The sequence below is a fragment of the Brachypodium distachyon genome, chromosome 4 (assembly GCF_000005505.3).
Source record: "Brachypodium distachyon strain Bd21 chromosome 4, Brachypodium_distachyon_v3.0, whole genome shotgun sequence".
In the NCBI taxonomy this organism is placed as follows: domain Eukaryota; kingdom Viridiplantae; phylum Streptophyta; class Magnoliopsida; order Poales; family Poaceae; genus Brachypodium; species Brachypodium distachyon.
This window is the reverse complement of record NC_016134.3, coordinates 28,649,257-28,672,360: the sequence shown is the minus strand read 5'-3', so window position 1 is coordinate 28,672,360 and position 23,104 is coordinate 28,649,257. Positions and strand designations below refer to the sequence as shown.

Below are 23,104 nucleotides of genomic sequence, written 5' to 3'. Positions count from 1 at the left end.
TCCTTGAACATGCATCCAAATGATTAGAAGAAAGCGCTGAACCTGTGATTCTGAATCTGATGAACGTCGATCTTATCCTGGTGGTGTCCTGTAAGACTGCGTTGGTTTGGTTACATTTTGAGGATTTTTGCCCCTCACTTGATTTTCTCCACCTCCTGGGATGTATTTCAGAATACTACTTTGCATCTCCGTTCTGTTCGGTGTGCTCAACTTTAGATTCTGACTTCTGAGCAAGGCCTTTATGAATGCTTGTTAGAGATACACATGCATCATCCACATGGCAGGCCGATATCACTATGATGACTTCCTAAACGGCACAAATTGTCCGTCCTGCCAAGACCGACGTGTGTTCAATTAGGCAGCTCCAGTCCCGGCAAAACTAGTAATCTAGTGGCCCCTCTAGCTCAAATTAGAAAGAACAAGTGTGCTGGTGTTGCTTTTATCTGTTCCCGAAATAACGCAGACGCAGAAGCATTGTTATCACCCAACAATGAGTCCTAACAACGACTGATCGATGCCCCAATCGAGCTCTCCGGAGCAGAGCATCAATCAGGCATTGCATCCATGTGCGCGCACGTCGCCCGGCCGGCCGGCTTCGCCTTAATTCCAAGCACTTAAACGCCCAACACCCGCTGTATAAAATGATCTCGCCCGCTGCCTATCTGAATTCTGAACCCAGCACACACGCGCACTTACCGAATAAATGGCGGCTGCCGTCAAGTTCACCATCGCCGCCGTCGTTCTATCCATCTTCGCGGGCTCTGGCGGCAGAAGAGCAGCCGCTGAAGCCGACGCTCGGGCGGCGGCGGCGGTGCCGGCCATCAGCGAGCGCCTCCCCTTCGCGTTCTCGAACGTGGCGGCGGCCGAGGACGGGGAAGAAGAGGGAGGGTCGTTGGTGGACTGCTGGGGCGCGGTGGACGAGGTGCGGTCGCAGTGCGCGGAGGAGGCGGCGGTCTTCTTCCTCGACGGCGAGGCCTACCTCGGCCGCGCCTGCTGCCTCGCCGTCCGCGCCGTCGCGCGCCGCTGCGGCTGGCCGTTGTACGCGCTCGGCGCCGCCGTCGGGGTCACCGCCGACGAGGCCGGCGTGCTCCGCGGCTTCTGCGGCGGCGGCGGCGACGCTTCCCTGCCGGCCGCGCATCCAAGACCATGAGCATATAGTATATCCAAGTCGGTTTTTTTTTTTGAGAGGATATCCAAGTCGTTTCAAGTTTAACACCAAGCGTATGCATGAATGAATGTATGACCCAAGGCTAAAGACTTCCTACCAGCATTCAGAATCAACACACAATCAGGCTGGTCAATCCAAAATTGATCTTCTTTATGTCTTAACCCTTTTCTACCGGAGCGAGGTGACAAATTTAGGTGATTTTGACATTTGAAGAGTGATTGTAACTTTCTGTGTTCTAATTGAGATGTTAAACTCGCAATTTTGGCAATATGTAAGAAAGCAAACTAGTTTCTTTGTTCCCAAACATTTCATAAAAAAAACATTTAGAAACAGAAAGAGATACATGAGGATTGACTTGTGAATTGCCTGTCTTGGCCAAAATGGCAACGGGACCATGAAACACTTATCCCGGATTTTGAATCAATTAGGGAACACCTATGTGTCGACATATATAACCTCAATACGTTTGTGCGTCGTTGCGTCTCACAGGTTCAAACACGTTCTAGTATCGATTGGAACACATGAAACCCACAAGTTTTTCAATACATGCTCCGGTTCAACCCATTCGAAAACCACAACTATCCCTAAGCCTCTTCGACTCTAACTCACATCCCGCCATCTTTCTCTCTCCTAAAATCCCATCCCATGAGCCACGATCCTATCGTTGCTGCCCACTCTCTCCACGTCGTTCTGTTAAGCCAATCCCCCCCCCCCCACCACCCACCACGTCGTTTCTTCCACGCCTATGCGAGACTTCACGCAATCGATAGTATTACTCATCATCATCTCCCCCCTTCCCACATTGATTGAACGTGCCTGACCATCATCGGCCGAATTTCTCCTCCCTCGTTCCAACTTCTTCTCAAACACGGTCACCACATTGTCTCCATCTTTCGAGACAGCAAAACAAAGTTCGCGCAGGAGAAAAAAAATCCCAACAAGGACAGGCTAAAACAGATATATGGAAGCATGTCCGAGGCAAGAACTACCTACCTAACAGGTGCCCTAACCCCTATCGGTGGATATCACTTGAGAATCTCCAGCAGTGAATTTTCTTTTTTAGGAAAATGGCAGGAGCTTTGCTGTTCAATTAAGAAGAGAAAGAGTACAAATAGCTCTGGGAAAAAGGACCAAAGCTAAAAAGAAACCCCTCAATCAGCAGCGGATTTTGGGAACCGCCGGAGAGTTACCCAACCGTGACGATAGACCAGCGGTGGTTGGTTCATGAAAACTACTAATGTTGCGTCTTTTCTCATTGAAGTGGATTATTATCATCCAGCTTTTGGAACCAACTTCTAGCTATTTAATCTATTTTCCCTTACTTTTCGCTTGTATTTTCCACCGTAGATTATAAAATAAATTCAGCGTTGAAACTGTTTTATTTTTCCTTTTGCCGGTGTGAGATGTGTTCTGCAGCAGTGCGTGTTGACATCGATCCTTTGCCTTCGAGTCGATGGGTGTCTCGTCCCGCGATGTTGGTACACGGGCAGTTGTCGGCGCAAGCGTACGTACTGTTGGGGAACCGATCGTTGGGGTGGGAGGGCCACCGAAGCGTGCGCCCCCCCTCCACCCCCTGAGGAATCGTTCCCCCACTAACGTTAAGTTTTGAGCCTTATCCCTTTGACCCCGTTGGGCCATCTAGTCTATATAAAGGAGAGGAGGCTACCCCTTGTACGTACTGTTGAGATCACAAATTAATAAAGAGCTCATGTGTACTTCCTTTCTACTTCCTGGTGTTCATCTACTTTACTGTACTTCGTGATTGTGTGTATGATCGACTCTTTCGACTACGATCTTGGTGTGTAACTCCGGGACCGGCCAGCCGACAAAGGTTGCACAACACGTTATCAGCACGAGTCTCTACACCGAGCCTTCATCGAGCCTCCTCCAAACAGGCTCTCGACATAAATCACGGAGGTATTGGATCCGAAATTTTATTGCAAAAATGGATTCCTCTTTGTGTTACGATTCCGTTTTTGTGATTAGATTATCTTTCGGATTTTTCTACCCACGGTATGGATTTTCCTCGCGAGATGTTGCCGACAAAGTCGCGGCCAATGCCGATCATTCTCGCCGCACGAGGGACTTGTTGACCATAACCATGGGGAGACGGTGTCGCACTTCTGTGTTCACCGCCGGCCACCGCAGGATCCATGCCGCGAGCTGTCCCAAGCCACCCCATGGAGCCGCTGCCTCGGAGCGCGCCGTCGAGCGCTGCTGCTAGGCGCTGGCCTGGCCGCTGCTCCGAAGTCGTCGCCTCACGCGCGACGTCGCACCAGCTGCTTCAATGCGCGAGCACCGCCCTCTGGATGTGCGCAGGCCGCTGCAGGCACGGGCCGTGCGGGAGCTGCAGCTGGCCACGAGCACCTCCGCAGAGTGCTGCTGAGTGCCGCCGCTAGATACCGCGCCTCGCCGCCGCTGCCGCCAGACATGTTTGGGCGCGTGCCGCAGAGAGCCGCCATCGAACCGGTGGCCGTCAGGCTCCACCGCGTTGGTGCGAGGCCTCGCTACGTGCCCTTGCTGGCGCTGCCGGCCCTGGACGTGCCGCCTCAGGAGCGCGCCGCCGCCTTGGGCGCTGGCTGCCGTCGCGTGCGCTGGCCGCCGCCATCCCCACCTTGTGCGCGGGCTGCCGCTCAGGCCCCGCCGCCGCGCCTCGACAACCTCTGCTGCTGCCCTGGGCGCGGGGCCGCCGCCGTCGCTCCATTTGCGGGCACGAGCGCTGCGGGCGCGCCACGGAGCGCGCGGGCGCAGGCCGCCACGGTTGCCGCCTCAGTCGCGAGCACAGGCTGCCGCCGCCACCCAAGGGGAAACCCTAATGAGGGTTGGCGCGGCTGGGCTGGGCCAGGCGAGGCAGGGAGTTAGGCCACCGGCCCAATAGGCGAGCGGGCGGGCTAGATTCGGTATAGGATGGTAGATTTGCATTTCAGCCCTTGGTCTTTCTGTAATTACGCGCATTGTTTACTATGCTGCGTTTTTGCGACTAAGGCCTTGGAATTGTCAGTTTTTGCTAAAATCGCGTATTTTCGCTCAAAATGGCTTCGGGAATGTGTTTTTGGGGCTAATTTTCACGTTTAGGAAACGTTTAACTTGCCATCTCGATGCACATGCTTGTATTACCATGTTTTACTGTTGATGATTGATTGTAAATATGCTTTATTTCTTTTAATCATTAAGTAAGACATGAACTCGCATGTTTTAAATATTGGAACGTTGTTATGAACAACTATATCATTTTATCACATTTATGCGATGGGTTACATGAGGTTACCTCAAGATTATATGTTGAAATCTCATAAAAAATCGCATTAATGATATGAATCATGAACCTGCAGTTTGAGGAGCCGACCTACAATGGTTGGACTTGATTTTTGGATGTGGATTGGTTCTCGGAGCTTGGTAGCTTTTGAGGAGGTTGATCGGCTTGGTGTCTTGTTGACTACCGCCACCACCCTGCGAGGAGAACATTTAGGCATTGCACCATCCCTTTGTACTTTTGGACAAGTACATACATGTTGGGAAAGTGTTATGCTTTACCAGATGGTCCTGGTTCCACATGTGTTGTTCATGCTCGCATGTCATAAGTATTTTCAGGCTATGTAATAGCGCGAGGTTTAACCTCGCTATAACTCAGAGGGGGAGGCGCAAAATGGAAGCACTAACTGATTCTATTAAGCTTGGCCAACCCCCGTTGAGTTTGTGCTTTGTGTGCTTTCACACACGTCTCTCCCGACTATCGCTACCGTGATAGCTGATAATGGGATGAGACCATGCCGAACTGTGACATATGCGGAGGATGAGGACACCATCGTCAAGTGCACTTGGCCCTCCTAATGATTCATTTGTCAATTGATTTTGATGATTGTATGATATAAAATCACCTGAGGTGGTTGTACATGCTCTGAGCAAGCAAAACATTGTTCTTTCAACGCTTGGATGATTTGTGAGTTCATCCATTAATTCCTTTATTTAATATTGATGGCTTGTTATGTTCTGAAATATGTAATGCATTTATTTAATTATGTTGCTACTCCTCGCTTCATTAATTAATTAGATGCTATATTTTAGAACACGTGGCGCTCGAATGGAGGAAACATGCCTTGTGGATAGTTGTACCACAAACACCATCTTGAGAGAAACTCATTATTTTGAGTCCATTAAAAAGACTCCAGGGAGTATAATGACTATCGCAGGGGGCGAGTCAAAAATAGTAGGCTCTAGACGAGCTACTATCATACTCCCCATGGGAACAACTTTGCTCATCGAGAAAGCATTATTGTACCCAGAGTCGACTCGAACTCTCTTGAGTTGTAAGGACATCCGCGCAAACGGCTTCCATGTGGAGACCGATGATGATAATGGCAAAGAGTGCCTACTTATCACAAAGCGCGATGCCCACGGTAAGAACGTTATTGAAAAATTCCTTTCATTCGACGCTGGGCTTTACTACACTAAGATAGTAGCGCCGCCCATATGCACTACCTTAAAGACTATATTTAGAAGCTCTGAACTATTTTGCTTATGGCATGATAGATTAGGCCACCCGGGTATTAGAATGATGAGAAATATAATTAACAACTCAAATGGGCATGGGGTGAATGTTAAAAATTTCCCGAATTATGATGATTTCGTGTGCTCGGCATGCGCGACGGGAAATTAATCATTCGACCATCACCATTGAAAGTGAGGGATGAAATGTCTGTGTTTTTGGAACGCATCCAAGGGGATATATGTGGTCCGATTCAGCCCCTTTCGGGGCCGTTTCGATACTTCATGGTGCTCATAGACGCTTCGTCTAAATGGTCCTGTGTTAACTTGTTGTCTACACGAAACCATGCCTTTGCCAAGTTGATGTCGCAAATCATACAAATGAGGAATAATTTCCCGGATCATCGTATAAAGTCTATTCGAATGGACAACGCTGGAGAATTTTCTTTAAAACATTCGATGATTATTGTATGGCACTTGGCATTAAGGTTGAGCACTCTGTACCGCATGTCCATACGCAAAATGGACTAGCGGAGGCATTGATTAAGAGGATTAAATTCATTGCCAGACCACTCCTTCAGGGTTGATCTTATCAACTATAGACCCACGGCCTACAACATCCATTCACCTGTCCAACTAGCGCAAGGGTCGGCACCGAAAATTTCCCACCTTCGTAGGTTCGGTTGCCAGGTATATGTACCGATACCACCCCCTCAGCGATCAGCAATGGGACTGCTCCGTAAGTCGGGGATATACGTTGGTTATGAGACTCTGTCCATAATCAGGTATCTGGACCCCATGACAGGCGACTGTCATACGGCCCGCTTTGCTGACTGCATTTTTGACGAGGATCTCTTCCCGACTTTAGGGGGAGGAAATCAACCTCTTGATGAGAAAAGTCGAGAATTGACGTGACAAGCCACGAGGATCCACGCAAATGACCCGCGCACAAGTGAGACACAGAGAAGTCTAAAAGATAATAGATTTGCATGCTTTAGTGAATCAACTGCCTGATCACTTTAGTGACTTGAGAAGTGTGAAAAAATCACATGTGCCTACGCGCAATATACCGGAAAGGGTAGAGACACCCAAGGATCCTGTGGGTCTAGCCGCTCGAGTCCAAAGGCCTAAAAGGACGAGAAATCCGGTTCATCAAATCACAGGTACTCGGGGACGCCTGACAAAAAAGGACAAGGGGGATTTATCACACTTGGTTACTAAAAATCCCCGAGAGAGTGAGGGGAGCCAATTGAGACCTGGCACAAGTACAGAATCTCCAGCGCAAGGAATTCCGGACTTTAACCTTCCAACAGTGGAAGCACCCAGCGGAGATGTGAGCGCACACATCGGCGCGGAAAAACTAAAAGACCTCGCTCCAGGAATGGGAAATCGACAGAGGATGCGCATGATGCGCCCCATGACGAAATGGCCATAGATTATGTTAACACGGGAGAATGAATAAACCGAGTGACTGCTAATGTCGACATAAACTTTGCTAAGAAAATTGCCGCAATCATCGATCTTGACCCCGAGCCTAACTCGCTCGCAGATTATAAAAAGAGGTCAGATTGGAAAGATTGGCAGAAGGAAATAGCTACCGAATTATTATCTCTGCACAAAAGAGAGGTTTTTGGACTTGTGTGTCGAACCCCTCCCCACGTACGTCCTGTCGGCTATAAGTGGGTATTTGTCCGCAAGAGAAATGAAAATAATGAGGTAGTACGGTAAAAAGCAAGGTTAGTTGCTCAGGGGTTTACTCAACGACCTGTGGTCGATTATGAGGAAACCTACTCCCCGGTCATGGATGGAATTACCATTAGATATTTGATCTCAATGGCAGTCAATATGGACTTAAAAATGAAATTGATGGATGTTGTTACTGCTTACCTGTATGGTAACTTGGATTCGGAGATTTATATGAGGATACCTGATGGTCTCCCGGTTTCGAACCAAGACAGAGCAAACAAAGATCTATACAGTGTTCAACTCAGGAAGTCACTGTACGGACTTAAACAGTCGGGTAGAATGTGGTATAATCGCCTGAGCGATTTTCTACATGAAAAGGGCTACCCGAGTAATGAAGATTGCCCATGTGTATTTATATGGCGATCCCAAGATCGATTCTGTATAATCTCGGTATACGTAGATGATTTGAATATCATCGGTACACCTGAGTATATTGAGGAAGCAAGTTCCTACTTGAAGTCGGAATTTGAGATGAAAGATTTGGGTAAAACCAAGTTCTGTCTAGGTTTGCAACTGGAACATTCCCATGATGGAATTCTAGTGCACCAGTCTACCTACACTCAAAAGGTGTTGGAAAAATTTGAATTTGACAAGACATATCCTTCAAAGACTCCCATGATTGGGCGGTCATTACAGCAAGACAAGAACCCTTTCAGGCCGAAAGAAGAGGGGGAGGAAGTTCTGAGTTCAGAATTTCCTTACCTGAGTGCTATTGGAGTGCTCATGTACCTCGCGAATTGTACACGGCCGGACATTGCGTTTGCTGTCAATTTGCTGGCTAGGTACAGCTCTGAACCTACCAAAAGGCATTGGAAAGGGGTTAAGGATGTCTTTCGGTACCTGCAAGGGACCAAAGATCTTGGGCTATTTTATAGAAGAAATCAAGACCTATTTTTGATAGGATATGCTGATGCTGGGTATTTGTCGGACCCGCATACATCCAAGTCTCAGACTGGCTATGTTTTTTCTATGTGATGGAACTGTTGTTTCATGGAAATCGTCAAAGCAAAGTCTTGTATCGACTTCGACGAACCACTCGAAAATCATAGCACTATATGAAGCATCACGTGAGTGTGTATGGCTTCGACGGATGGTTCGCCACATTCAGCAGACCTGTGGGCTAAACACCGTCCAGACCCCCACCATTATCTATGAAAATAATGCAGCTTGTGTTGCACAAGTATAAACAGGTTATGTGAAGAGTAATCTCACCAAGCATATAAATCTTAAGTTTTTCTAGGCACATGAGTTGCAAAAGATGAACGAGGTAAAGGTCTTGCATACTAAGTCGTGTGAAAATCTTGCTGATTTGTTCACCAAGTCACTACCGGCATCCACCTTTGAAAGGTGTGTGAGTGGAATCGGTATGTTGAGACTTAAGGAAATGCAAAGTTCAGCGAGAGATACTTCACATACTCATCGATAAATCTTGATCATGGCAATCAAGTACTCATCTTGGAGATTGAGTAGGTTGTACTCTTTTTCCCTCAACGAGTTTTCTTGTGTTTCTCGCATGAGGTTTTTAATGAGGCAATCTGTGCGACATAGCAACGTATCCTATGCGCTCTTTCTCCATGTGTTTTTCCCACTGGGTTTTTTCGGAGTTTTTGAGGCATATGGTATACGGGTATCGGCCCAAGGGGGAGTGTTGGTGAACCGATCGTTGGGGTGGGAGGGCCACCGAAGCGTGCGCCCCCCCTCCACCCCCTGAGGAATCGTTCCCCCACTAGCGTTAAGTTTTGGGCCTTATTCCTTTGACCCAGTTGGGCCATCTAGTCTATATAAAAGAGAGGAGGTTACCCCTTTACGTACTGTCGAGATCACATAATAAATAGCTCATGTTCTTTTCTACTTTCTGGTGTTTATCTATTTTACTGTATTTCGTGATTGTGTGTATGATCGACTCTTTCGACTATGATCTTGGTGTGTAATCGGAGTTCGCACAACACATGCTACTACAAACCACAACTTTAATAATCTTTAAAATACCCAAAAAAGCAAGCAACACACGCGTCAGTCCCCCCCGCGCCGACTGCAGGGGGTACACGTACGCGCTCGAGTTCCCTCCCCACGGAGCCAACGCAACGAACCCATTCCGAAGCATCTGACCCGCGGCACACGCGTCATCCAGCGGCCCTCTACACGCAGCCCCTGGGCCTTTCCACCCGCCAGCCCACGTACGCAGCGCAGCAGGCAGCCCTCGCGCAAAGCACCCCAAACCGCGCCGTATAAAAATGGCCGAGCGCGTATCAGATAATCATCATCAATCAATCCATTCATCGATCTCGTCCAATCCTAGATCTATATCACCACATCGAAAGCTTTATCACACCGCGGCGCTTGCACAGAAGCAAGGAAGAGCAGCTAGCTAGCCATGCCGTCGCTGTGGGGGAGGAAGCGGGCGGCGACGACGACCACCACCACGACGACGCACCACCGGCGCAGGATGCCGTCGCTGGGGGCGCTGTGGCGCCGCATCATCCGCACGCTCTCCTTCGGCCGCGCCGGACACAGGAGGACCACCGTGCGCATCTAGATTTATGTCGACCCCGGCGGCCGGTTTCAGCCGGGGTCGGAGAGTGCTAGCTGCTTGCAGCGGCTGAGCAGGATTCTGTTCCTGCGTTAGCAGCTGCCAGAGACTCGATGCGTGTGTGTTTGTGTTTGTCTTTTGTGTTGTAAACTTGTTTGTGATTTGTTCCCGACTGTCGTTTGTGTATGTGTATGTATGTACTCCGATCCGTTCCACGGAGATATAAATTTGACATCATTTTACCTTTCAAAGAGGAAACAACTCATCGCGTACGACGCCCTTCTTGATTGACGAATTGAGGCAAGAAAACAAAACGCTCACCACCTGACTTGTCGTCTCTCCTCCAGATACAATTAATTTGACGTACCACCCTTAATTTGCTGCTTAATCTCGTCAATAAATTGAGGCTGGAATCCCTCTTAATAAATCTTTAAAAAACAATAATTTGATTGTCTTGTACATGCTATTTTCTAGATACATCCAACAAGAGTCTATCGTCGGTTAGAGAAGAAATGCTGCAAATCAGCTTCGCGCACTCTTAAAACGGCCAGATTACAAAAATGGATCACTGTCCACTCCGACCGAACTCCAGGAATGACACCGAAACAAGACGACCCAAGATTGACAGGGAATTGCAGCCATGCTGGCCGTGCCAAGTTTGGCGAAGATGAAGCCACACTTGTTTGTCTAGCCGTAACACAACCAAGTAAGAGGCTAAAAATACTTGTAGATGCTATTTTCATACCAAAATGCTTGTACTACTTGAATCTACGCTAGTATAATATTTGCTGAATTTATAAGGTGCAAACGTTCGCCATTTCGTCTCCTGAAGCAAACACCGGTTTTTCCTCCGACTGGGAAGATCGCGTCTTTACTGCGGCAAATTTAGTTCCGCCGCGGTCGCGAATTAAATTCAGTGTGCTACAAGAATAAGAATAGAGCGCGAACGTTCACTCGTACCTCTCCTATGCGTTTCCTAATATTTGAATCTACAAAATTTCATATAAAAGTCCTTCATCTATGGCTATAAGAAAACAAGCATTTAGACAGTTTAAGCAAAAATACTATTTACGGGCAACAAATCATCATAATCAAACTTTTTTTCTTCACTTTTTTTAGAACTTATCTATGAACACACAAAATTTGGACTAAAGTGTGGAGTCATGAGTACCACTAATCTTCTAGAAGCCATTAACACCAACAGCACATCACCAGTGCTGCCCATGTGCCACTGCCCCTCTCTTCTCCTTCCCATCGTGGAGTACCTCGCTCGCTCATTCACTCCCGGTCTACCAAATTCGTCCAATCCGATCGCATTGCAATCAGCAAGAACCAGAATCCACCACCATTCGCCAAATCAGTTCATACCAACAGAAATCAATCCGCTCCGCGCCATCCCGAGCAGAAAAGTTCGGCCATTTTTACCCAATCCGGCCGCCGCTAGCTCCCTCTGTTTCTTCCCGAAGTCAAACTCAGCAGCTCTCCGGATTTCCGGATTCTGGGGTTCGGTTCTTCACGTGCAGCAGCTGCTGGGGTTCTTCCGATCCTGTGCCGACAGCGTCCACCTCCCCCGGCCTCTCCCTCGATCCGCTTTAACTAGCACTACTCCCGCTTGCTTCATCCTCGGCCAATGTGAGGGGAGGAGGCGCCGGACTGCCGGAGCTAGAGCTTAGGTAGCTGCCAGATCGCGGAAGGAGGGCGGAAGGAGGTCGGATGGAGGGGGAGGGGCGGTCGCTGGCGGAGACGCCGACATGGTCCGTGGCGACGGTCACCACGCTCATGGTCGCCGCCTGCTTCCTCATCGAGCGCGCGCTCTCACGCCTCGCCAAGGTAATTAATCGATCGACCCATCCCCCGGCCCGCCTGCATTTGCACTGCAGCTTTGCTTAGCTAGTAGCTAATACGACTTGGTGCGCAGTGGCTGCGGAGGACGAAGCGGAAGGCCATGCTCGCCGCGCTCGAGAAGATCCGCGAAGGTGGCCAAATACGACTGTTTGACTGTTTCTAAGTTGTTGGTCTTGACACTGTTTTTTTTTTCTGTCACCATTATATTTAGCATGGTTTTCATATTACTAGTAGCAGGTTCACTCGAAGATCTTCGTGATTTACACTTTCATCACGTTTATTTGTCAATTATCATAACGGAAACCTGGACTTTACAGTAAAAACTTTCTTTGTTTTGCTACTGTTGCTGCTGCTTGCGTGGTGTTTGAATGTATGCCTCAACCGTATCTCGCTTGCAGAGCTGATGCTGCTGGGTGTGATCTCGCTGCTGCTGAGCCAGACAGCCAGGTGGATTTCGGAGATCTGTGTGCCATCAAAGCTCTTCACTAGTCAATTCTACATGTGCACCGAGAACGATTTCGGTGACCTGGCGGAACACCGGGGTGGCACCGCTAACCACACACACCTTGCTAGAAGCCTGTTTGGTGGCCAGTCGACGCACGGTTGTGAGGAGGTAAGTGTCGAATCGACTGTCTCTCCTCTCTTGGTCTCTCCCATCAAATCAAGTTTGCAGTGGAAATTAAGGGCGCTGTTTCGTCATCTGATAGGTGTTTTCTCTGCTTCCAGGGTCATGAGCCTTTTGTTTCATACGAGGGTCTCGAGCAGCTGCATCGTTTTTTGTTCATTCTTGGTTTCACTCATGTGTTGTACAGTTTTCTCACAGTGGTTCTGTCGATGTTTAAGGTATGTGTCCTCATTTGTTGTTGATCTGACAGAGTGACAGTCCCTATGTGGTTAATGTGTTCATTGTGGCCATTGTTGCAGATATATAGCTGGAGGAAATGGGAAACTCAAGTTTCTACACTCCCCAGTGAGCATTTGCAACGTAAGGTCGAGTGAAGCTGGATGCTTGTTAGGTCATACATAGTACTATTATACGTTATCTTAATAATGTTGTTTTGTTCTACCTGAAAAGTGTTATCTCTCTCCGTCAGCTAAGAGAAAGGTGATGCAGAGGCAATCTACCTTCGTTTTTCATCATGCATCTCACCCGTGGAGCAAAAGTAAAATACTTATTTGGATGGTAAGATCACTCCATTGCTCCGAGCACACTGTTGAAGTTTTACCGGTTCTTATTGCATTATTTTTCACGTGGGCCTGTTAGACAGTGATGACTTAAACTTTCATGCTTTATTTGCATGTTTAATTCAGTCATTTGAAATTTATCCTTTAGGGCGTGCTTGATTTTTTTTGTATCGAATCAAAGTCCAAGATATTATTGGACAAAAATGGCAATTGATTTATGTCCATATGTACTCAACTTCACTTTTATCCCTGTGATGACTTTTTCTTTTTGGGAACTGCAAAAGCTTTGCCCCATATAGCTTGTTGAAATAAGAGATATCCTATGCCATCAATGGAAATTTTGAATTCTGAAATTTCTAATACGCTCTAGTAACCGTGGAAATGTTGCAGCTGTGCTTTCTGCGCCAATTTAAGGGTTCAATAAAAAAATCAGACTACATGGCATTAAGGTTGGGCTTTATCACAGTAAGTACTCGTTATCGTTCTGTTACTGCTGATATGTCACTTCTAAAAACAATTTTAATTGCTAATTTCTTTTGTTTATCAGTATCATAAGTTGCCACAATCATACAACTTCCACAAATACATGGTACGGAGCATGGAAGATGATTACAATGGAAGTGTTGGTATCAGGTAAACAGAACCTGCACTCCTGATCTGCTTTTCATCCAATCATGATACTAATATAAGCAGTTACGCATCAAACAAACTTATGTTTCTGGATTGCTTAGTTGAAAGCATGTAATTTTATTCCATTAGGCTTAACATGCAACAGGTTTGCTTAGGTATTCTGATTCTTTCCACCGAACACAATATTTATTCAATATATGTACGTTGAACTATTTATTCACTTTCTGATACACTGGCTTTACATGTGCATTGAACACCACATTAGTGTCCAAATTATGTCATGGAACACCTCCTCACGACAAGGTTCAGAAGTACTGAGGGTCTTGTTGGATTAGGTTGTGCCACTGCCAACTGCCATGTATTGTGGTAGACATGGACTGCAGTTGGTTATAGTGGGAGAAGCAGTGCAATAAAAAGGAACAGTAGCGTGATAAGGCTGTGAGCAGAAGTTTGGCTTTAGCCTCCTCCACTGTCCTTTTCGCGTATCTTTCGTCTCTTTATCTCCCTTGTAACCTCAGATCCCTGTTCTCTAAAACTTCCAAATACTTTTCATACTTCCTGGATTTTGATTATAGGTACTTTCCTTTTAGTCCGCTTAGGATTTCTCAGTATATTACGCTCTCTATTATTTTGCAACATTTTGTTTTGCTATTTATTGCCGTCTTTGTTCTGGTATGAGTGCATGAGCTGACATTCCATTTGTTGTACAGTTGGCCACTTTGGGCATATGCAATAATATGCATCTTTATCAATGTTCATGGTATGAACTCTACATTACTTTCTCTCTCTCACACACACATATTTCGTTGCCAGCTTTAGTCCCCATATAAGGTTCCCCACTTTTCATTAATTGCAGGTCTTAATATATATTTCTGGCTATCATTTGCCCCTGTTATTGTAAGTATCCCTCACATTTCCTAACCAATGTAGACATAGTTACTGGTCTGTCTTGTTTCTTATCTCAAATGATATTTATGTCTTGGCATAATTAATTGTCTTCAAAATGTTTGAAGCTCGTCCTGCTCGTGGGCACTGAGCTGCAGCATGTTGTTGCTCAGTTGGCACTGGAGGTTGTCGAGGCAACATCCAGATATGTCGGGACGCAACTGAAACTGCGTGATGATCTCTTCTGGTTTGGGAAACCTAGGGTCCTGTGGTGGCTTATACAGTTCATTTCATTTCAGGTGATGTCTCTTATTACTGTAGATAATGTCGTGTTGTGTTGTGATGCTTTGAACATCTCCACATCCTAACTTCTACTCTTTTTTCAGAATGCCTTTGAAATGGCGACATTTTTATGGTTTCTGGTGAGGATCTTCTTCTTAATCTATGATCAGTTACATATTGTTTTGGATTAACTGGCGTTAGTGTAAGAAGATGAAAGGCAGATGCTGGTTCATGGAATCTTTTGAATCTGGATCTTATGAGTGCTAAACGAATAAGTGGTTGCAGAAGTTACCAACTAAATGGGTTTCTAGACCAAGGGAAAAAGAAAAGAACAGCGTGACCTTACAGCTTTCTTTTGGTTCCTATGTATTATTAGGTGAACTGCTCGTACCACCCTTACAGGCTACAGCTTCTTGTCCTTTGCAGTGGGAACTGAGTGCAAATAGTTGCTTCATGAAGAACCAATATATGGTTGTTATTCGCTTGGTTTCTGGGTAAGTTCCGCAATATGATTATGCTGCGAGCCAGGAATGCCCATATGTTCATTTTTTTTTGCGGGGATGTCCATATGTTCATTTGACACATTGTTTTTGAGAAAACTAACACATGCCGATGGTTTACATCAGTTTCTACAGCAATCCACTTTAAAACATTTTAACAAGTGTATTGGTTCAGACTCGAGACTCGAGAGGAGTCATACAGTTTTCCTTTTGGACATTGCAGGTTGCTAGTTCAGGTGTGGTGCAGCTACAGTACGCTGCCTCTTAACGTGATTATTTCACAGGTAGATTCTTAAACAGAGATCCACTTCGCAAATTCCCCACTTGTTTCATCAGAACTGTTTACTGTATCAATGTATTACTGCGTCGATGAATTTTTACTTCTTGTTCTCCTTTTCATGACTCTAGTTTCTTTTGCTGAAATTGGGCAGATGGGGTCGAAGTTCAAGAAGTCGCTGGTCTCAGAGAGCGTGAGGGACTCGCTCCACAGCTGGTGCAAGAGGGTCAAGGACAAGCGGCACAACCCGCTCTTCCTACGGAATGGGACGCTCACGTCGAGGTCCGTCTGCTCCCTCGACACTACCATCTACGAGACCGACCACGAGACCAACACGGTGTGCACGCTGTCGAGGACCGTGTCGGCGTCGTCCATGGACGAGGAGCTCACCGTGGTCACCGTCGACGACGAGGACATCGCCCGCATCGAGCAGGATGCTCGAGATCCTTAGGTGATCCTCCGGTGATGCCCTGTTCTTCGCCAGGCTAAAACCTGTCAGCGGCTAGAACCCTGCTGATCTTGGGAAACAATGATCACTCCAGCCTACTCTTTGTAGTTACTGCAGAAAAGAGCCTGCGGATTAACACAAAGTGTATGCGTGTATCAAGTGATTGACCCTCTATATAATTATATACATAGTGATCTGTCTTCTTTGTATTGACTTAAAACATTGTACTAACCTGTCAGAATTCAGAACCACCATATACCTGCTTCCACCAAGCGGACGAAGGGAGAGATTTGGGCTGGGCTTAGCTAGCAAACTTTGGTCTATTGTTTTTAATTTTTTTATGAACAGAGCTCATCCATCTTTACAGGAAATGGTGGTGTGTGCTCGGAGCAACAGCGCAGGAGGGAGCAGTTCCTGCTATAGGAGCTAGCTGCTTCACACGCCCGTGGAGAGGATTTTCGACGAAAGTGTATCACTCAAACCACAAACCAGTTTATGGTATTAAGCGTGCGTTTCTTTAATTCGTCAGTGTACTTCACTCGCATGTCTATCCCATCCTCAACAGTATATATGAACACAAGCACGCAGAGCGCCATCTACTAGCAGGAGAGGGCAGTAGTATACTCTAACAAAACCCTGCAACCAATAAGAACATATCACATCTACAAAAACTTTACACACCCAACCATGGAAGGACATGGAGGCCACAGATGATTCTCCACAATAACATTTTTAGATAATGTGAGAGAATGTCCCACAAAACTACCAAGGCAATAAATGATGAGATTGCATACAAACAGGTGTACATATATACACCAGAATGAAGAGACTGGCAGCATATATAGTCTGCATTCCATTTGTTCTCCTGGCGATGCAGAAAGCACGGTGGCAAAGCAGCGATCACGAAGCATAAATGAACCAGCGTTAGTTGACTTGGCATGACGGTTGCAGCGCAGGTTGTTTGCTCACATGAGAATTTTTATTGACAAGGCTGGATCGAAGTGGTAAATGAAGAGAAGGCAAAATGGACAGGGGAGAATGAGTGAATGACCGTGAACTCGGGCAGAGTTCGGTATCCATCAGAACGAAGCTGTTGGTTCCTCCAGCTTGAAAACAGGTGGCCTTCGACGGTCATCAAACTGGCGCCGCAGGTCTTCCTCCATTGTGTCCTCACAGGAACCCTTAATCAAGACTTCCTTGAGTTCAGTTAGATTCTCCAGGCCAGACACCTTCACTGATGACCCACTGCAGCAGCTAATCTTCAGCAGCTCAAGATGTCTCATTGTTTCTGATCCAAAAGTCACGTGTAAGCTGGAGCTGCAAGCAATCTTGAGGATCTTAACCTTCTGATAAGAGCGATCCTCGAGTCCATTCATATATACACAAAAATGGAGCGAATCGTCTTCAGTCTGCTTGACATGAAGACGCAGAATACATATTTTTGGTAGCTTCCCAAGGAACTCAATGACACTCCTCTTTAATATTGTCATCTCCAGATCCAACTTTGTGAGCTTGCTATGCAGGTCAATCCCTCTTGGCAAACTGTCTAGAAGCCCATGCAGTTTAAGGCTCTGTAAGTTCTCTGAGGGCATGAGGATGCCATCCAGACAACCTTCACTGTCCTTGTCCGGTCGCACTGACAATGATTCCAAATGGCAATGACCCGAGATCGCTGAGAAAAACTTCAATCTGTTTCTCTTGTTGATGCCAGACACCCCGAGCTTGCGCAATTGGGTGAGCTGCTCGAGTTCTTCCAGGATGGCCTTCCCCCCTGAAGCACTGACGTTGACAACACCAAGTGTGTGCAACGCCGTCAGTTCCATGATCCCTCTAGGCACCACAATATCAACCAGTCGACGTTGGCTACCAAACATGGACAGCTGTTTTACTAATGCTGGGCCGGAGATTCCGCCACGGATGTACTGCAGCTTCTGTAACTTGGTGATGTTCTCCGGCAGATTGACTATGGACGAGTGTCTGATATCCAGGGTCTGGAGTTGCCTCAGATCACCCAGTGAACTCGGCAGATGGGAGACCCCAATGCATCCTCTCAGGGACAGGAACTTGAGACGAGGAAGCAGCTTGACCATCTGCTCGAGATCGTCATCTGTAACCCCTGATGCATCCTCCAAATCCAGCACCCTAAGTAGCTTCATCTTTTTAGAGACAAGGAATGGCTTCCACTTCCCGTATACCGTCATTGACCTCAGCCGCGAGAAGTCGATGCTCTCGAACACAATCTTGTCTCTGTCCCAGCTATCCCAGATGGCAAGGTGACGCCCTGTGCGTTGGGTAGTCATAGTGCAACGGCCCCCGAGATCGAAGTCAAGGTTCTCTTCCGTTTTCTGTGAGATGATGTACTCGCAGATGAAACCTTTGACCTGACACGAGACCATTCTTGTCTCATCGAATACAGTGGCTACTGTCTGAGGAGGCTGTTGGATTACGCTCATATCGATTAGCTTGGAGAAGAATTTCTCCCCGCTCTCATCAGCAGAGATATCCTTAGTGTCTCGAGAGTAGCCCTCTGCGATCCACCGCCTCACCAGGCGCCTCCGCCGAACAGCATGGTCTCTAGGAAAAACTGATAGATAGAAGATACATGGTTTGAGGGGATCTGGGCAAGAACGGAAGAAGGAGTGCATCCAACCAAACAGACCATGTAAATCAAACTCTGGGTTGGTCTCCAGCTCATACATAAATCTGTGATTTAGAGAACTTATAGTATCCATCAATGTGACCGTCTTGGTGGCCAATAGTCTAGCAATACCAACTATTACTTTGGGAATTCCACCACACTTCAAAATAAGTTCACTTAGCTCTGCATCTTCTTTGAGATCATTTAAAGGCTGCCATGAGTTTTTCGTATGCACCTATTGTTCAAACAGTATGAGAAACAACTTTGCTTAGTATGGCATGCACAAATTACTATGGATATTGATATTTTTCACATACAAAATTCAATTCTAAGCTAGATAAATACAAAAAAAAGTTCCGAGATAGATAAATACAATGGATTTTGTTGTGGCCTCTTGGTTCCACTAGTTAACAATCTGAGGCACCACCGATGGATCTACCAAGAAAATCATGCAAGATGTCAATTGTTTGTGAATGCTGTAACGTGCATCCCTGAGAGATGATGACCAGTGACAACATTCTTAACAATTCTACGGTACTTGGAAAGTATCTCATCCGGTCAAATGTGCGTACATTCATAGGAAAAGCTCTCAAGCATGGTAGAAAAGCTCATTTAAGATTACTAGCTCCCTCAAATTAGAAATTACATGACGTCATAGGAATGAGTAGTTCTTTTTACCTGTCTACAGGTAGGACCTGGCTAATACAACAATGTATTCGGGATAACATCTAAGATGGCATCCTCTATATGCCGTTTCTTGATCTTCCTTAGTTGAAGGAAAATATAACTAATGCATGAGGTGTTAAATATGATACGAACACGCATGGACCACATTGGATGGGAGAACTAGAGCAGATGAAAGTTATGAGAAAACACACCTCATTTTTTAAGAGATCAAAAGCCGCTTCAGGTTCTAGGCATTTGACATTAAACACAAGGCCTCCACGACCTGCGCAATATGTTGCAATGCTTGCTTCAGTTGTAATAACAATGATAAGGCTTTTAGAAGATCTAGATACCAATGCAGCCTGTATCAAATCCCATTCTTCAGTGGATTGAAGATTATCAATAACAACTAGGCAATTAGAATGCTCTAGAAGCTGGCGACACTCTTTAATGGGGTCTTCTTCTGAATATAGGTCCAAAAGTAAGCTCCGAGAGAAGTCTGTTAAATTTAAAGGATGGCACACATCCACCCAACTGAACTTTTCAAAATGGCTGCTATCAAGCACTCTGTCATAGTAGAATTTTTTCACAAGAGCTGATTTGCCAACGCCAGCAATCCCCCACACTGATATAACTTGGTAAGGGTTGAAGCGTGCCATGGCTGCATATTGGCAAAGCTTATCTATTTCTGGCTCACGACCAACAAAGAGCGAATTCTCCATCCAGTCAATGGCTGCGTCCTTATTACCATTGAGGATTTTGTCGAAGGAGCAAATTTCATGCTCTTCGGATATCTCCTTGCCTTTATCTCCATCACCTTGAGAAGCCTGAAAATATGAAACAGTTATGGCTGAGAGGCACCAACTCTATTCATGTTACGAGATGTGGGACATATATGTGAGAACATTCATGAACAGCCTGTAGGAGGAGGTAATTAAATATTTCTTAATCCGGTGTTGAAGCCTTAAATGATCAGTTGGGATAGTTCAATAGTTGAATTTGTGATTAACCCAAACAAATTTCACAATTCGTTTTAAATTGGTCATAGTTTTCAGTTTTCAATTCCATACCTGGTAAGAAATTCACCATATGTCAAAGGTGTTTCGATATTTCTACCTGTAGGGGTTCCTTAAACCAAGTAATTTGGTTTGGCATTTTTGTAAAAAATTATGGATGTATGGAGGCTGGTCTTTCCATTATCTAAGAGAACTTGTAATATTTTTTTTTTGCCATTTCCTCTAGCTATTGGAGAGTATGATGCTTTGCTTGATATTGGATTTGCCTAGCTGCTAGCTTATTATGCTGTCTTGTCAGAATATTTTATCCAGACCATTTTGTTGTTTGCTGAATGTTAGTGCACCCATAAATTGAAATAATCCAGAAAGCCCCCAAAGTATTAATTTTCTGCGAACAATTACCTCAGTTAAGAAGGCACAAACCGAGTGCTCAGCTGAGAACTGCTTCAGCTCTAATACTTTGTAAGGATGTGCGACGCACAAGCTTGCCATTTCAAATTGCTCCGTGGACGCAATGATCCAGCTGCCATTCTTCCTGTCAGGGAGGAAGGTCCTGATAGCATCCCACTCTACCATGGAGGACAGCCCTTCCAAGACGACGAGGTACCTGTTGCCGTTGATTTGGTTTGCAAACTCCTTGAGGAGATTTTCTTGAGTAGCCTCCATCTTCTGTAGGACTTGTAAACCGACAATTGCTCCTTGTTTCTCACAAGAATTTGCATAGAATTGGGCCATCAAGCACTGTATGAACTCTTGTGGATTGAAAGGATGAATGAGCTTCACCCAGGCCTGGCATGCAAAGTTTGGGCAGATCTCAGGGTCATTGTAAGCCTTTCTGATGATGGATGTTATACCAAGATGGCTGCCTGTCCCCCACACCGAGATCACTTGAAGGTCATGTTTCTTCATGTTTATCAACCGGGCGAGATCCCGAAATTCTCGCAGCCCTTCCACATCCTCCTTTGCTTTCATGACCAAGTTGGGTGCAGTCGCACCAACGGCAGCGCTGGGCGCCACCGTCGATTTGGACCCAAAGTCAGAGACCAGGTTGTAGCGCATGTAACTGCTGCTCACATCCACGACCCTGGCCTTGAGCTGCTCTATCTCCGCGACCGCCTGGTCAAGCGGCAGCGCAGCTGCCGCAATGCACGGCGGAAGCAGGCGGCGCCACCAGTCCGATTTGTTGTCCAGGTGGATGACGAGCTCGATGCAGTCCTCCACGTCGTAGGCCAGCTCGCGGACATGCCTCACCCAGGTCCGCACCACGGTGTTCTTGGCGGCGCTCTCCTGGTCGGCGACGCTGAGGAAGGCGTGCATCATCTCGAACTCGAAAGTGATGAACACGAGGTCGCGCTGCGCCTGCTGCCGGAGCTTGCCGTGCTCCTCGATCGCCGACTGGGCCTTGCTCAGAGTCCCCTCCACCACCGACTTGGCCAGGCCAATGACGAGGTCCCCCATTGCTATCTCCCCCCTTGGTGTTTCTTGTGGAGTACTAGTAACTAACTAGCCAGTGGTGATGCTGGTCCGGTGCTGCTCTGTGGGTTGTGCGACTGAGCACCTTGAGATGGGATCTTGAACTCTTGAAGGGCAGGTCAGCTAGTAGCAAACCGCGTCTGTGAGAGTGAGACGACTTGACTTGACTTGACTGGGAGTCCTAACAGAGTTATTTATGCAAGCTGTAAGCTTCGGGCAAGCTTCACAAACCTTTAACTAATGTTCGTCGCCCATCATGACCGTAAATTAATCAACCATGCAATTGACTGTCACTCGCGCGGAGCATTGCGCGCGGTCGATTCTGGACGCGACCCGCTGTTCTATCTCTAGAGAGCTTATACACATTCCAAAAAGAGAAACAGATTTCAAGAAAATGAATCCAGCCAGAAATACAGAAACCTGAGCAACCCGAAATCGATCCCTGCACTAAATGGATTTCGATTCTTTTGATTTTTGAAGGTGCCCCCAAAATTAGGGCATGGGCTTTGCTGGAAAGGTGGGGAATTTCTTTCCCGAAATTTGGCATGTACGGAGTACTTTCAGAAACCGGAACGAACTTCCCCAAAATTCGGGATATGCTTTGCGAAATTCGTGACGAACTAAATCCAAGGTTTTCCATGCTTCAACCCTCGGAAGATCAAATCCCTCCAAACAAACAAAAAAAAACAGCCGGCCTCCTACCTACCTTCTCTGCGAACCGCACGAACGACGGCGCCCTGCAGCCGCTCACTCACGGCCGCCCAACGTGGCCGTCAACCTCCGCCGCGCCCTGCCTCGCGGGATGCAGCGGGCCTCGCGCGGCACGCCTCCGCTACATTGCGGGGTCGTGGGGAGCGCCGGTTTGCAGCGGCGAGGACGGCCGGATGCATGAGGCGGAAAGTGGCGGCGGCTCCTGGCCTCGTGGGGGAGGAGGGGAACGAGAAGCCAGATGTCAATGAGCTCCTGGCCTCGTGCTCCGCTCGTACGTGTCCATATCCAAATCCATTTTCAAATCCATCGTCAATCTTTCGTATCCGTGGAGCGAAAATATACATATCCACCGGTATCCGGATATCATAGAGTTTTATGGAGCAACATAAAATGTTTAAACAACAACATATACACCTTAAACAACAGCATCTTATAACTCCTATAAAAGAGCCATTTGATGGTGGCGGTACGTCGTCTATTTTCTGTCTCTTACATGTGGGACCTACCCGGTCTGTTCCGCTTCCATCGGGATATCTACCTCTTCCCCCATCTGCCATGCCTTCCACTCCCTGCTATGTCGCCGGCCTCCCCTCACTGCGCCTCCCTCTGTCCTAGCGTT

The 23,104-nt window shown here is 46.8% G+C and overlaps 3 protein-coding genes across 5 annotated transcripts; 2 read left to right on the top strand and 1 right to left on the bottom strand.

Annotated features, from left to right (window-relative positions):
• The first annotated feature begins 703 nt into the window (after nt 1-703).
• Nucleotides 704-1,150, top strand: LOC112268673 (egg cell-secreted protein 1.2-like). The gene has a single exon (XM_024454604.1). It carries the CDS (start codon nt 704-706, stop codon nt 1,148-1,150), a length of 447 nt encoding a protein of 148 aa, XP_024310372.1.
• A 9,968-nt stretch (nt 1,151-11,118) lies between these two features.
• Nucleotides 11,119-16,294, top strand: LOC100831778 (MLO-like protein 4). 2 transcript variants are annotated; one of them, XM_024463223.1, is made up of 15 exons: nt 11,119-11,759; nt 11,848-11,905; nt 12,173-12,387; nt 12,501-12,617; nt 12,699-12,764; nt 12,850-12,957; nt 13,350-13,424; nt 13,507-13,592; nt 14,300-14,349; nt 14,446-14,486; nt 14,603-14,773; nt 14,861-14,896; nt 15,183-15,250; nt 15,480-15,540; nt 15,688-16,294. In XM_024463223.1, the coding sequence occupies exons 1-15, from the start codon at nt 11,643-11,645 to the stop codon at nt 15,982-15,984; spliced, it is 1,566 nt and encodes a 521-aa protein (XP_024318991.1). In that variant the 5' UTR covers nt 11,119-11,642; the 3' UTR covers nt 15,985-16,294. The 2 variants fall into 2 exon arrangements, with proteins under 2 accessions (XP_024318991.1, XP_003577771.1); XM_003577723.4 differs by having other exon boundaries at nt 11,120-11,759; nt 12,699-12,759; nt 12,869-12,957.
• A 287-nt stretch (nt 16,295-16,581) lies between these two features.
• On the bottom strand, nt 16,582-22,754 carry LOC100831479 (disease resistance protein RPM1). Of its 2 annotated transcripts, XM_010239583.2 has the most exons (4): nt 22,481-22,754; nt 20,704-21,955; nt 19,498-20,112; nt 16,582-18,854 (listed from the first exon to the last, which is right to left on the bottom strand). In XM_010239583.2, exons 2-4 carry the CDS (start codon nt 21,757-21,759, stop codon nt 17,061-17,063), a joined length of 3,465 nt encoding a protein of 1,154 aa, XP_010237885.1. In that variant the 5' UTR covers nt 21,760-21,955; nt 22,481-22,754; the 3' UTR covers nt 16,582-17,060. The 2 variants fall into 2 exon arrangements, with proteins under 2 accessions (XP_010237885.1, XP_003577770.1); XM_003577722.4 differs by lacking the exon at nt 22,481-22,754 and having other exon boundaries at nt 20,704-22,474.
• Between the last annotated feature and the right edge of the window lie 350 nt (nt 22,755-23,104).